Genomic DNA, 15538 nt, shown 5'->3' on the forward strand with positions numbered 1-15538 from the left:
TGAACGTGTCGTGTTATAGAGACTTATTATTAGATGAGATGCTTTTTCTTACGGACGGCTTTGGTAACCTTTACTGTTTCAGTTATGGTCCGGGAAGGGTTTTGGTATCTCAGGCGTCACTGTTATAAGCTAAGAAGGGTATTCGGCCTCTCTTTTTTTTTTTTTGGGTTAAGACCAAATGTGTAAGGCTTGACAACCGTGACTTGAGGACGATCCCATTTGGGCTGTGATACGGAACCAGAGCCTCACTTAGGTCAACTTTGGAGAGGCTGATCCAGTCCTGACGCTACCTCGGTGCATTGCATGAGGACGCAGTTCTATATCTTTCTTGAGGAAACGAAGAACTACGGTTCCGTACGTGCAGTGGGGCAAAATCAGGACTGATTCAGCCTTTCCAGATTGACCTGGATGAGGTGGTAACGTTTTGAGAACCTGTGAAGTATTCCAGGGAGGTGATTTAATGCTCTGCCATTATTAGGAATTTGAAACTGTTTGACATTTGACGTATTTGAATGATTATCCTGTTAACACTAGATTCCACCTGAATCTAATCTAGCCTAGTTTCTGGAAAATTGCATACGAATGGATCCAATTAAAAAAAACAAACCTTGTTCAGAATCATGTCCCTGACATTTTCAAAGCTTCCCGTTAATAAGACACTTATTTGATTAGAGGTATTCTTGATGGTTTTATAGGGGCAGTTTTCAAAACTATGTAGATACGTGCAAAGTCTATGGGTACTTTCCTCTGTGGATTTTGCACCAGTTCTGAAAGGGAAAGTACAAATGTAATTCGTTTGTAAATTGCCAGAAGAAAAGTACCTACGGAGGGAGTTGACCATCTCCCCCCCCCCTCAATTTTAAGTCATGGCTTGCAACTGACAGATGTCGTTTGTTGTGCCTCTTATTTGGACTCCCAACTAAGCAGATGGCTGCCTAGCTATCTCAGGTGGTTAAAAGCAGTATAGTAGATGCCATGGTTATCAAGACAAGCAGCCTCTGACTACATTTGTCAGAAAACATCAAAAAGCAGTCTATATATTGCTTTGGCTGCATATTTATATGTGGGGCAGCTTGTTTGTCTACTTATTGCTTTTGAAATTAAATTGACATTTTGCAAAAGGTCAAAACCTGGCTTAAGTTTTTTTTATAGAAGGAAGTAGAGGAGGTCAGGGGAAGAAAAGGGCTATGGGTAATAGTTGAAAAGGGAAAGTGATGTGAATGTTATGGGGTTCTGATGGGATTTGTGGGGGGTAGTTGGAAGCAAATGGGTAGGGAGAAGATGGGAAGGGTTTAATATGTGGAGGGGAAGACTGGGTGTTTGGTCAGAGGGGGATGGAGTTAATTGTTCACTATGTCAAAGTCTGTTTTGTTGTAACTTGCTCTAGAATCTTTTTGTAGCAGGAAGTCAAATTTATAAATAGGAATTTTTATCTGCTTTTTCTGCAGATATCTTTCCCTGAAAAATATGCATAGTTTTGAAATTATAAAACTATACATGTTGTAGCCTGCCTGTGATCCTATCTACTTTTCTCACAGGTAAAAGTAGGTTTGTTTTTGATCCCTGTATGTACTTTTATCTGGGGGAAAAGGGCAATTTTCAAGTAGCCTATTTATCTGGGTAAATGGTTTTTGAAAATTGCTCTCATTCTGTAAGATGGATACTTGGTGCTACTTCCGGGGGAATTCTGTGCACAAAAACTTAAAATTTTGCAAAATTCTGTAAACTTTATATTAGTCAAAATAACACAATTTACATGATAGTCTTTAAGTAACTACATTTTAAATTAGTACAGAAAAAAAAGTTCTTACTTAGAGGTGTAGAATTTCCCTAGAAATTCATTGTAAGTGTCCCTTCCACTTGCTCGCCCTACTCCCCTGGCCACTTTGCCCTCTCAGGCCCCAACTCCTCTATCTGCCAATCTCTCTCCCCTCCACTCTATCGCCAGTCCCAGAGTTTGAACCTGTTCTCAGATCTGCCCCTCACACAGGCTCCCTCACTCTCTCGCGCACACACACATGCTCCCTCTCTCTCTCTAGTACATATACACACCCACATACAGGCTCCCTCACTCTCGTGCACACACACACACTCTTGCATTCACACCCACACAAGCTCCCTTTCTCTCTCACGCATACATCCTCACACAGCTACCTATGTCTCTCTCTCATGCACCCCTTCACACAGGCTCTGTCTCACACATACACAATCCCTTCACACAGGCTAGCACCCTCACATACACACACTCCTTCATAATCTCCTCATATAGGCTCCCTCTCTGGCACCCATACTCAAGCATCCCTCTCCTTTCTCACTGCCCCCTCTCCACACACACTCACACTCACTCTCAACGGGCCTTCATCTCCGTGTGCTCTGCAGCATGCCGGGGTCTCCTCTGCCATTTTCTGCACAGAAAATGGCAATTCTGCGGTAGCGAAGAATTCCCCCAGGACTACTTGGTGCTTATACAGTAAGAGATGTATGCAGTGCCTTTATAGGTTACATTGTACACAATACTTTATATGACAAACAGATATCCCAGTGTCTCTAGACAACTGGCTTTCTGGATTCAGAATTTTGGTTAGTCATGTTTTTTGACTCTTAACACTTGGTGTATAGTGGGACTTGTAGTTCCTGCTTCTTTCCTAGGAAATCTTCACTGCTGGTAGCAGAATACACCAGGATGGGTTAACAAGAAAAGCCTCCGCTCCAGGAAACAGGTTCCTGGATGGCTGTCTACCTGGCTCTCCTTATTAGCGAAGAGGTGGCTGTAAGCGGGACCTGACAACAGATGCTCTATTTTACTGGTGTCTGTTTCCAAACCTGCTGACAGCTATGGGTTAGGAAAACAGAAGCTGGTAAAATTGAGCGAAGGTTTTTCTAACCCACGGAACAGCAGGCAGATTTTAAAAAATTTTTGGTTCTTCCAACTTAATATTGCTAGGATATTAAGTTAGAGGGAGTATAGAAAAGCAGAATACTGCTTTTCCCTACACTTTTCTGTGTTGCTCAGAATTTAATGCCTGCCCTTGGGCAGGCGTTAATTTCTGAGAATAAAATGTGTGGCTTGGCTGCATATTTTACTTTCAGTATCCCGGCCGACTAACTAATAGCCTCATCAACATGCATTTGCATGTGATGAGCGCTTTTAGTTTTCGGGGGTGGGGGGGTTGACTGTGTGTTTTTCTGCGCGCTAAACCCCTTATAGTATAAGGGGTAATAGATGTGTGTAAAAAATGTGCGGCCAATCAGGTGCTAAATGGCACATTTGGCTGAGCGCACCATTCTGTATCGGCCTGTTAGTTTTGGAGGTGGGAGTAGATTAATGGCTGGTTGGCAGGAGGAGTAGCTGAAAGTTTAATTTCATTTTTTCTTCTTTATGCTGATCTCTTCCACTTCCGACGTCTGTCCCTAGTGCTGGTTAGGAGGCTTGACTTTTTTATGTTATTTTTTAAAGTTATTACAATGCCCTTTTTTTTTTTTTTTTCTGTCTGACTCTCGTTTGCCAACCTGTTCTCATCCCCTTCTCCTCCTACTTGCTGCCTTTTTCTGTGCACTTACAGAAAGCCCACCTTGTCCTGCAGTACAACAGCCTGACTAAAGGCTCTGGAAATGGCCTGTCCCCAGGATCAGGTGGACCGACGAAACCTCCGCTCATCCTCCCGGTCGCCTTCTTTCCCAGCTGAGAATGTCGCCACCAACACCTCCTCTGCACTGGTACAGAAGAGCTTCCATTACGAGGGCTGGCGAGAGAGACTGCCACTTTAAGGGAAAGACAGAGGAGGGGGTGGGGAAAGGGTCATGCTGTGCCAGTTACTATTTAACCGGAATTAGACAGTTGCTAGTTACTCACAAAACAAATCAACTGTGCAAAAGAAATATCACTCCAGAGAACTTTTTAGTCATGGAGGATATTAAAACAACTTCATAATGCTTCAGACTGAGTAAGAGGGATTTCTGCTCAAATGTTCAAGGGCACTGAGGCTGCCAAGTTCATTCTAGAGTTGCTGTATGAAAACCTGAAGATATATTTGGGCTGGCAAGACAGGGAAAAGTTAGTTAGGGCTGAGGTTTTGAAATCCACCTCCTGTGATTAAAAAAAAAAAAACCAAAACAAAAAACCTTTTAATAATTCTTTTGAGTGATGCCTATGTGTGTCTGCTCTGTGACTCCCAATTCATATCTAAGTTTATTGCTCATTATTGCAGAGTGGTGATGGAAAAAGAGAGGAAATAGCATGCAAAAGTGATGTAATCTTTAAATAACATGTCATTAGATAGTTGGAGGAAAGCATTAGGTATCACTATTGACCCAGGACATCAGCTAGCCAGAAAACATTTTGAGTAGCATAATCTGTTTTCCCCCTTTAGTAACTAACAGCCCGATGTAGTAATTCAGCACATAGTTTCTTAATCCATGGGCTAAAAACTATTTTAATTCTCGATGGATCAAGCTAATGCATCAGGAGTTAAAAAAGTGTGCACAAACCCAAGTTAAAACGTGATGCGTGCAAGTGATTGTCCAGGGCAGCCATCTGTATCATTTCCCTATCACACCCCTTCTCCCCTGGCTCCCCTTCTAAGGATCAGGCCTCTTCCCTTTCTCCCCATCCACCATCAGTCTGCTTTTTTTATATTATCTTATTGCAGGAGACTTTGTTAGGGCCTTACAAAGCTCAGGAGTAAAGGAAGCAGAGCCCAGCCACAAAAGCCCAGGTGCTGGAGCTGAATTTAAGGAAGATACACAGTGTAGGTTTCTCTTGCAACTCCCACTGATTTTATGTACAGAAAACAATGTTCCTCTTCATCCAGTCTAGACAAACGGGTTTTGCATGCCAACCAGCAGATGGAGACAGATATCAATAGGCTCGCTGATGTCATTCCTTATATACCTCTGTGCTGATACCAGCCTGCCAGTATTCTCTGTCTTCAGCAGATGGTGAATATGCATCCTGTTCTGTGGACTTTGGGCCTGGAAGGCTGAAAAAGGAACTTCCATGGAGCTCCTGGAGTGAAAGACTAGCTTTCCCTCTCTGTTGAGCAGGGTCCTTGGCCACTTCAAATTCCATTTGGAAACGCAGCTCCAGAAGTGACAGCTCACTCACACATTCCCTCTGAGCAGTCCAGGCCAGGGGGGGGGGTTTCCATGAGGATTTATTAACAGATTTTTATTTATTTTTTAATTTTAAAATCTTATAGTCTGCAAATCCAATATATAACAGATGGGTAACAATTAAAACAAACAGAATTAAGATAATACAGTCAAAATAAAACAAAATGCAATAGTCGCATCATCTAGCTTTACATACTAATGGTCACAAATCTGCATAAGCCTGTGAAAATAGAAACATTTTTCATTTATTTCTAAGTCTTATCATTCTCTATCATAGATCTAAAGGCAATTTATTCTACTGAACAGGACCATGGATTGAAAAAGCTTTCAGCCAGGTACACTGTAATCTAAACTCTTTACTAGAAAGAACACCAAGTAATTTTTGGGATTGAGATCACAAAGAGCGATTAAGTAAATACACAGATACTCTATCTGACAGACATCTGCATTCATCATAGATTGCTCCATGCATAGAGGATAATTTAAATTGCTAGAGCTGTTGGCAACCATTGCAATTTTTTCATATGGGGCTTTATCTCATTACCTTGCTGTAGGCTGCAAATCATTCTCACCACATCGTTCTGTATTAATTGGAGAATTTTCAAAAGATATTTAGGCAGACCAACATATAATGAATTACAATAGTCTACTGAACTCAATACCAGGGCTAAATACCGTCCTCTCCTTCTCTTCCTCAGTTGGAGGTACCCCAGTTGCCGCCGCCTCATTTCTGGGGCTGTATCATTAAGTTTCCCGTCGAAATTAGCCATGCTGTCATGGGACTGTCAGTCTTGTCGGATGCGGAGCTTCTCAAAGCTGATACAGAGCTTGTGTGGCTGCGCTTGTGTTCCCACACAGGAAGACAGATTTTATTTATTTATTTATTTATTTAAATGGGATTCATATCAGGCCGGTTTACATGGAACAGGGGAAACCAGAAGTAAAAATAAAACCAAGTAAACATAAATAAGGTCGAAAAAACAAAGTTACAATAAACAGGGGTATTGAACTTGGGGGCTAGTGTAGCTAGGAATAAGTGAAGTAGGAGTAAGAGCGATAGAGATTAACTAGGTAATTATCAACTAATATGTTATGAAATTAATAGATATTAAGTTCCTTGATCTGGGTTCCTTGATCAGATTCTCCTCAGTCTGTCTTTTCCGCAAGCAGGAACACACGCAGAGCCACGACTCTCCTCAGCTTCGTTTGTAAAAGAAAAAAAATAATCGATCCAGTCAGATAGGAAGGAAAACCATCCAGTAAAATTATGCCTCAACTATCAGGTTTCAAGCCTTGCACTTGTGGGAAGATCATGTTCATCACCGATGGACAATGAGGCCTGCTATCTATGCCTAGACCACGACCAAACAGTATGCCAGCACTGTGGTCGAATGTCGCCACAGGCGCAATGCCAGAGAGCGGCAAAAATTGAAAAATTAAAAACATCTCTCTCAGGCTCGCATGTCCCTTTGCTTAGGAGAGCGGCATCACTGGAACCAGGTACCTCACAGAAGGATCCACAACAATTTAAGAAGCGAAAGTCCTCTAAAACATCGACTCACCATCAAGGAGACTCTGCCGAGCTCTCACATGCGTCGAAGAAAGCACCGCTACCGTCTACGAGCGTCAGTCGCTCCGAACCTGCTTGCTCGACGCAGGCTCCAGAAGAACATGCATCGATGCATTCTTTGAAGACTCAAAAGCGTCAATCAAATCACCCTTCGAAGCATCGCTCGACTCAATCATCGACGCACGGCTCGAAGCAAGCTCAAGATCATCGGTCAAAAAAAGTTCCGACGCATACCCCGGCGCATGCGTCCTCGCAGAAACAACCACGAATACTGGCGCAGGTTTCAACGCTCAAGCGACGCAATCGATGCATCCTGTAAAACAATTGAAGATACATCACTCCAAACACTCTACTGCGGGAACTTCAAGTTATTTAATTACTAAATCCTCAGAGACCCACTGTAGTGCCATCACTTCAGATGGTACCAGCTCACACTTCTTCTCATCGTGCTACAACCTCTGAACTTATCTTTTAGGCCTACTACCGAACCAGAAGAATGCACTCCACCTTCTGATTTCGGAACCTCCTTCCATAGGTCAGACATTCACCGCCTGGAATCACCTCTAGATTCGGAAGATGAGTTGATTAGAGTATCTTCATACTCCCCCTCCTCAGAGAAAGCTTTTTCAGACCTTTCCTCTGTCTCAAAAAATAAACTTGCTTTACCTCAATTACAAGAACCATTGGTGAAGCACCTCAAATTGAATCAGCCACATATGGGTAGTACTGACATATTGTTGACTGCACTTCCACCCAGCCAGCCTTCTCCATTGCCTGTACAACCACAAGTACAGGAAGGCACTCAACAGGCAATAGCCCAGTTATCCTCTGCTTTCTCAGATTGCTTATTCTCCCTACAGTTGGGATTCACAAACCCTACACAGATTCCCACCTCTCCGGTTGAGGAAATTCCACAGCTACCATCACCAGATGTATCTCTAATACTCCCACAGCCTATACCATGAAAAGACCCATCAGTGGTGTGTCAGCTGTCACCCCAGCCTACAACACCTAGGCCGGTCAACTCACCTCCACTGCCTCAGCCTGATTCAGTTCAATCATCCTACCAGGTATCCTTCTGACCCTCCAGAAGGTCCCCAAGAACCATACTCTCCACCTGAAGACCTGACGTACCCAAAGGTTATAGATAGGCTCAGTACTAAATGTAGCGGCCCACAAACTACCAGATCCCAGATCAGAAACGATGGGACTATTAAAGATCTTTGACCTCCCATCCGATCCATCAGCTCTGCCATCTCATAGAGTATCTTAGATGCAGTACTTGAAAGATCATGGGAGACACCATATTCCATTACCCCAGTCTCTAGGAAGGCCAACATGAAATTCAGAATGCAGCAGTTAACCTTCTATTCCTTCTCCTCAACTGCCTCACACATAGATTGTAGTAGAGTCGGCCATGCAACGGGCCAAGAAGTCCAGGTTGCACTCAAATACACTGCCTAGATGATTTTGGAAAAAAGATCTTCCAATCAACTGTTAGGAGCAAGAATACACCAACATCAGTTCTATATAGAATCCTTACAACAGCTCAAGGGACTCCTTCCTGACACAGACCCTACCGCTCAACCACTGCAACTGATGCAAGACATGGAAGAGGGAATTAGAAACCTCTTATGAACGGTGTATGAAGGCTTTGAGACGTCTTCAAGAGCTTCAGCATTGGCCATAGTGGCCAGATATTTAGCATGGCTCAAGGTTAGTGCTATATGACATTCATGATAAATTGGCTAACCTCTCCTGCCGGGGTGATAATCTGTTTGGAGATCCACTCCAAGAAACCGTGGCTCAATTAAAGGAACAAAATGTTGTGGTTCAGGCCTTGCCAACTTCCAGTACTTATGGAATTTTCTCCTGCTGTTACTTTGCACTGGCTAGAAGAGCGCCATATCACAGACTCTCTTTCAGGTCCTATCCATCATACAGACCTCAACCTTATCTACAACCACCTTGACAACAACCACAAAATAATCAACAACGTCAAGGGAGACCACGCACATAGCGTCAGCAAGGTCAACCACCTGCTACGACTTCAAAGCCACCAACCTCTTTTTAATTTCAAAGGGCCACCAACCTCCACGGCTGTGGGAGGGAGAATCACAGCATTCAGCCAAGCTTGGTCGACAATTACATCTGACCGCTGGGTGCTAGAAATAGTCACTCAAGGATATCAGTTGCATTTCCTCTCCAAACCCACTCTTCCACATCTAGTTTCCAGCAGGGCAATTACTCCAATCACTTTCAGTTGGCAGGGGAGATATCAACTCTACAAAATCAGCGAGCAATTGGATCTTGCCATCACACCTCCGCAATATGGGATTTTATTCCTCTTATTTCTTAATTCCCAAGAAATCAGGAGGTCTCAGACCAATTTTGGACTTATGCAACCTCAACAAATATCTAGTCAAGGAGAAGTTCAAAATGGTCTCCCTAAAAACAATTCTTCCACTTCTTCAACCCAACGATTGGATGTGCTCACTGGACCTAAAGGATGCTTACACTCATATTCCAATGCACCCCTCTTCATGGAAATACCTCTGTTTCCATTACAAGAAACAACATTACCAATACAAAGTACTTCCCTTCGGCCTCTCAGCAGCCTCACGGGTATTCACAAAATGTATGGCAGTGGTGGTGGCCCACCTTAGACAACTAGGAATCCAAACTTTTCCCTACCTAGACGATTGGCTTCTAGTAGCATCAGATCAACTGACCCTACTAGCTCACCTACAACAAACCATCTCGTGTCTTCAGAATCTAAGCCTTATTGTAAACTACAAAAAAGCCTAGAACCATCTCGAACACTTCAGTTCATAGGAGCATTATTGGACACAACAAAAAGCATAGCTTTTCTTCCAAAGGACAGGAGGCTGTTGCTTCAAATGCTTACCAGACACCTACGCTACACGGCCAGATCAACAGCCTGCCAAATATTATCAGTATTGGGTCATATGGCAGCGGCCATTCACATGGTACCAAACACCCGTCTTCACATTCGTCGACTCCAATGGGGGTTAAAGCAACAGTGGATGCAACACTCACAACCTGTGTTTCAAAGAATCAACTTGACTTCAGACATGATCGTGGACTTGAATTGGTGGTTATGACCGCAGGTGCTTCAAAGAGGTGCGCTGTTTACAATTCCAACTCACAACATAGTACTCACAACAGACGCTTCCCACAAGGGATGAGGAGCGCACCTCAACCACCTACAAATGCAGGGACTATGGACACCTCGCGAACAATCTTATCAAATCAACCTCCTTGAGCTCAGAGCGATCCGCTATGCCCTCAAAACCTTTCGTGCACAACTGCAAGGGAAAAGAGTAATGATATACACGGACAATCAGGTGGCCATGTTTTATATATAAACAAACAAGGAGAGTCCGGTTCATGGATACTCTGCAGGGAAGCACTTCTGATATGGGATTGGATGACTCGTCACTCAATCCACCTATCTCCCAGGCATAGCCAACAAACGGGTGGACAAGGTAAGTCAAATATTCCACCCTCATGAATGGTCTCTACGCCAGCAGGTGGCCGATATTTTTGCACAATGGGGAACTCCGTCCATGGATCTCTTTGCCACAGAACACAACAGGAAAGTACCTCAGTTTTGCTCCCTGTTTCCCAGTCCCCTCAGAACAGCTCAAGATGCCTTCTTACTCCCGTGGACGGGAAGCCTAATATACGCATTTCCTCCAGTTCCACTGATAACATGCACGCTTCAAAAATGCATAGCCGAGGCGGTGGACCTCATCCTCCGTTCCCCAGCATGGCCAAGACAACCATGGTATGTGTACCTCCTTCGACTCTCGATCAACACCACAGGGACGGACTGCTATCCCAGAACCAGGGAGCTCTCCTCCACCCGATGCAGGACTCCCTCTTAACCTAGTCCTCGAACAACTAATGCTCCCTCCATTCGAACCGTTCGACTCTTCTTACATAAAATACCTCACATGGAAGGTGGTATTCTTGGTCGCAGTGACTTCAGCACGCCAAGTCAGTGAACGTCGAGCACTGGTACACTACAAACCTTATCTTCAGTTCTTCCACCACAAGGCAGTTCTGTGAACTCACCTTTCCTTCCTCCCAAAGGTGGTCTCAGCATTTTCATATCAACCAGTCTATAGAACTCCCTACGTTCTTTCCAAAACCACATTGTAATGAACGGGAGAAATTACTCCACACCCTAGATTGCAAAAGGGCGCCGGCCTACTAAAAGACTAGAACACAGATGTACTCCAGACCATCTCAACTGTTCCTCTCCTTTAACCCAAATGCACCTGGTCTGCCAGGCGCAAAAAGGACTATTTCTAGCTGGATAGCTCAATGCATTCAATTTTGTTACAACAAAAAACACATGACACTGAACGTCAAACTGAATGCTCATCAACTTTGAGCAATCTCCACTCGTTGGCCCAGTTGCGTCAAGTTCTACCCCTTCACATCTGTAAGGCAGCGACATCTATACATACTTTCATGTCCCACTACTGCTTAGACCAGCAAATGTCTCAGGATGCCAAGCAGGGACGAGCGTTCTTAGATACTTTAATTACATAACTCGAAATTGGCTGTCCACCGGTTAAGTCACGAGAAAAAAAAAAAAGTCAGGATCTATAATTTGGCGTGACAGGGGAGCTAGGGACTCCCATGACAGCATGGCTAATTCAGCCCTGCTATTGACGGGGGGGAAGCAAGTTTGCTTACCGTAAACAGTGTTTCCGTACATAGCAGGATGAATTAGCAATGCTGACCCACCCACTTCTCTGGACAGCCTTATGTTTTTATAACTGCTAAAATACAGATTGAGGAGAATCTGTCTTCCTGCGCGGGAACACATGCACAGTGTGACCAGCGCACAGTTAGTCCGATGCATCTATGTCGGGACCGCAGCAGGGACCAGGCCCACTATTGGGCAACATGGCCTCCCTTGATGCCATCGAAGTGCAGGGATGTCATAGAGGCATTCTGTGCTGTCTGCATCACTGGAAGTAGAGTCTTCCTGCACCGGCTGGGCATCGAGGTGGTGGAGTATCATCTCAACTCGATACAGTCTATGCTGCTGATGCCTTGAAGCTGTGGTGCCCGCAGTGGCTTAAATGCCCTCTATCCCCTCAAGGTGCATGCGTGGCTGACCTCGGGGTTGTCTAGGTTGAAGTGGGGGCAGGCCCTCGCTGCTGTCGAGGTGTGCAGCCTAGATACCAGCGCAGAGCATGACCTTGATGCCATCACGATGCAGTGCTGCCCTAATATCATTCATGCCCTCAAGGCTATCGAGTTGCAGGGTCACTGATGCCTTACATTACCACCTGAACTACGTCGAGCTCCACTGACCAGTCACTGGGTTCACCATTGAGCACTGTCTAAACAGCACCCTGGTCGCCCCAGAGGCCATCGACCACCGGGGATCTTGAAAGCCCTTCATGACCCTGCAGACCTTGGGTAGCAGGGGTATTTAGCCTCGTACGGATTGTGCGCAGGGATCGCCATTTACTCGACACACCTGGGTATGCTGGGGCATCAGTTCAGTCTGGTGCCCTCAAGGCTTCTGGATGGGGTCCACTACGGAGCACTGAGAAGCTCAATACTGTCCCTTCAGCTGATGATCCCAGTATTGGAGGCCCTACCGGGGGTGTGTGTGTGTGTGTTCCCGCCAGGCAGTTACAACAAACTGTATTCTGCAGTCACAGCATTGGCCTAGGACTGTGTTCCTGATCAGATTCTGAGGGGAGTGGACATAGACAGTGATTGGGGCGTTCTCTCCTTTCCTAGCAGAGGAAGGTGTCTTTCGATCTCTCCTGTGTCCCATTTCCCTCTTTTGTGGGAAAGCCCCCGGGGCTCCATCCCTGGCATATTTTTCTCTGAACTGGGGCCTCTATTCTTGAATCTGTGCATCTCCTTGGAGGCCAGGTCCAGGGAGCAGCAGTGGCGGTCATTTGACTGTCTTTGGCTGGGGCCCCTCCGGGGATTGCAGTGGTAATCTCCCCTTTCCGAGCATGGCTGCCTGTGATGGGTTGGTCGCTTTGGCTCCTCAGTGATTGTGCCTCAGCTCTCCTCCTAGGGAGTTGCTAGGTCTTTCAGGATCAGGAGGCCCCTGATCCAGCTGCTTCCCTCTCCCCTCTGGAAGGGGGCGATTCGACTGGGTCCCCCTCTGGATTCCCAACTGGGCATCCTTTTGAGGGGTGCCCCTCGTTCCTTCGCCTCTGGAGAAGGGATGGTGCTGCTCTGAGTGGCTCCAGCCCCAAGAATTGGTCGAGGGATGGCGCGCTCTCTCGGGCGCTCTAAGATGCAGCAGGTCTATCCACGAGGGAGCCTGTCCAGTATTGCTCCCCGGTGACCCGCTATTCAGGAATCACTTTGGTACCTGCCAGACTCTGTGAATGTCTTCCTTAGGGATCACTATTGTCAGTCATTCTTGCCTACAGGACCCTCCTCTGTGTAGAGAGTTTTAGTCCATCAACTGGGCAAACATGTCTTTAATTCTCTTGCCATGTCCATGGCTGAGGGAGTTGGGGGCTTGGTGTCCCCGCAACATAGGCACTGCCCCTTATTTGTGGTAGCGTGCAAGCTATTCTTCCCCTTTTTTCGGGATCACCCTGCTGCGGACAGGAGTCCTGGGTCATGCAAGGTTGTCCATTGCTGGGCCATGTGCTCTCTTGACTGGAATAGTGATACCTCAGCCATGTGCTTGGAAATCTGTTCCAAGATCACCGTGGGCCTGCCGTGATGCCCTTCGGGTTTCCAAGCTGATAATGAAATCTTGTTCTATCAGGGTTTGCACATGTGACTGCTCAGCTTCCCATCTCCTAGTGGAGCCATCTGGATTTCTCCCTTGGGGCATTCACTCTCTCTATTTCTGCTATTCCAAGCAGGCTGAGGGCTCTGTCTTGGGTTACTCCCTGCTGGAGTAACCCAGTGAATTGTTCACTTGGGGTTGATAGACAATCTGGCAACTCGTGTGCTTACCCTGGCAGTCCACCGGCCTGTCTCCTGGTGTTCTTTGCTCCTTCCGACCTCCGATTGACTTGTTGGGCGGGAAGGAAAAGCTAAGGCACTCATGGTATATCTTCTGTATACCTGCAGGGAGGATACACCACAGTTTCCCATATATTTTCACCATGCTCTGGCTGATGCTGCCTTTAGCTCTTCTCATTTCTCTAGATTGCCCAAAGGGCCTTCCTGCTATTCTGTGGACAGGATAGATGAACTTTGTTCTTGATAGGCCTGAAGCTCACCCAAGAGTACCTATCTCATCTCCCTGCTTGGGTGTTTTGGGCTACAGGTCTGTTTTGGGGGTTTGCCCCTGAAACCCCTATGCGATCAGCTAGATCTGATGCTTTGGTACTCAGTGTCTGTCCCAGGCCCTGCCGTGGCTTACTGCTTATTCTCCAAGTGTTGCTGGGGTTTTCCTGCCCTTTATGCCTATCAGCTACACCTGGCACTTTTTTTTTTGGCAGAGACATTCGGTCCTTCGGATGTCAGTGGACTGCAATTTCTTTCTGGTGGGCTCTCAGGTCCCAGTTTTTTGGTTGCCTTTTAACACCAAAGGAAACTGTGCTCTTTGTCCAAGAATGTTCTATTGTCTACATCTCTGGGTTCTTCCAGGAAGTTCTATACCTACTGTTGTCAGTTTACTTATCAGGAACAGTGCTCATACTGTTTTCTGTGATGCAGAGTTTGCTTCTGCTTGCACTCACATCACTCATCTGCCTTAGGCACCCCTGCTGAGCAAGAGAGTTTGTGTCTTTCTATGGCTTTTCTTTCTAGAACCAACGCTTCTCCCACCTGGACCCCTGGTGGGTCGGCTGCCTCTCAGGCAAAGGAGGGAGGTAGTGCTTTATCACTGTACAGGTTCCCGCTTTGTTCTTCTTGGACAGCCTATAGCTAGGGATATACCCATATGTGAGGACTACTATCCTGCTTGTCCTAGGAGAAAACAGGTGTCCTCCTAGGACAGCAGGATGTTAGTCCTACGAAACCCTCTCGCCTCCCCTGGGAGTTGGTTTCTCCATGTATGAGCTATATCATGGACCGAGGGACTCTGCCTAGGGGCAGGGTGATGACTGCAGCTGCACATGCTCAGTAGGGCATGCTGAAAGCTCTAGATTCTTTGAGATCAAAGTTCCATGCTGGGCTCCATCCGATGTCGCCCATGTGTGAGGACTAACATCCTACTGTCCTAGAACATCTGTTTCAGGTAAGCAACTCTGCTTTATCCGGCTAGCATTGAACCGGATAACTTACTGCATATTGTGGCTAAGCCCTTTAGACTAACTCTTCAGTTATCTGTCTGGCTTTTGAATATTTACTACTTAGACTCTGGAGCCAAGAGCTACCTTTTTGGCAGATGCTGGCTATGATTTGGGCCTCTTCTGCCAGGGAGGTAGCATCTGTGGTAGTGGCTTGAAGACTTTTCTGGATGCTTAATTGGTCAGTGGGTACTGTATCTAAAACTTACTTGGCTAAATTGCCTTTTAAAGGTCAGCTTCTGTTTGGAGAGGAGTTGGGGAAGATGGCCAAGGCCTGAGGAGACTCAAAGGTATCGACTATCTGAAGATAGGACAAAGGCTTCATATCAGTTATTGTCTCGTACTCTGTTTCATGACTTCAGTAGATTTAGGACAATTCGAGGCTCTTCGGGGTACAGAGCTTGGATGTATTAAAGATTCAAGGCTTCTCTAAGGGCTTAGCTCATAATACCTTAAAGTTGCACATGGGAGCCCTCTCTTGCTATAGAGGTCATGTCAGCGTAGTATTTTGTCTTATCTGAATGTCATGTGGTTCTTGAGAAGCACTGAGCATATTTGACCTTTTGCTGCAGATTCTAGTTCC

General features: G+C 45.7%; 1 protein-coding gene across 9 annotated transcripts in view; it reads left to right on the forward strand.

The window, feature by feature from the left end:
• HDAC6 (histone deacetylase 6) overlaps window positions 1-15538 on the forward strand; it is a 172015-nt gene that overhangs the window by 7513 nt on the left and 148964 nt on the right. For 5 of the 9 annotated variants that reach the window (XM_029611444.1, XM_029611455.1, XM_029611481.1 and 2 more), the window contains exon 2: window positions 3564-3717. In XM_029611444.1, coding sequence (XP_029467304.1) covers window positions 3613-3717 — 105 coding nt within the window. In that variant the 5' untranslated portion in view covers window positions 3564-3612. Of the gene's footprint in view, window positions 1-23; window positions 64-1448; window positions 1545-3563; window positions 3718-15538 lie in introns of those variants that run through there. The other 4 variants (XM_029611422.1, XM_029611433.1, XM_029611413.1 and 1 more) reach the window with 4 other exon arrangements.

This window comes from Rhinatrema bivittatum, chromosome 1, assembly GCF_901001135.1.
Source record: "Rhinatrema bivittatum chromosome 1, aRhiBiv1.1, whole genome shotgun sequence".
Lineage (NCBI taxonomy): Eukaryota > Metazoa > Chordata > Amphibia > Gymnophiona > Rhinatrematidae > Rhinatrema > Rhinatrema bivittatum.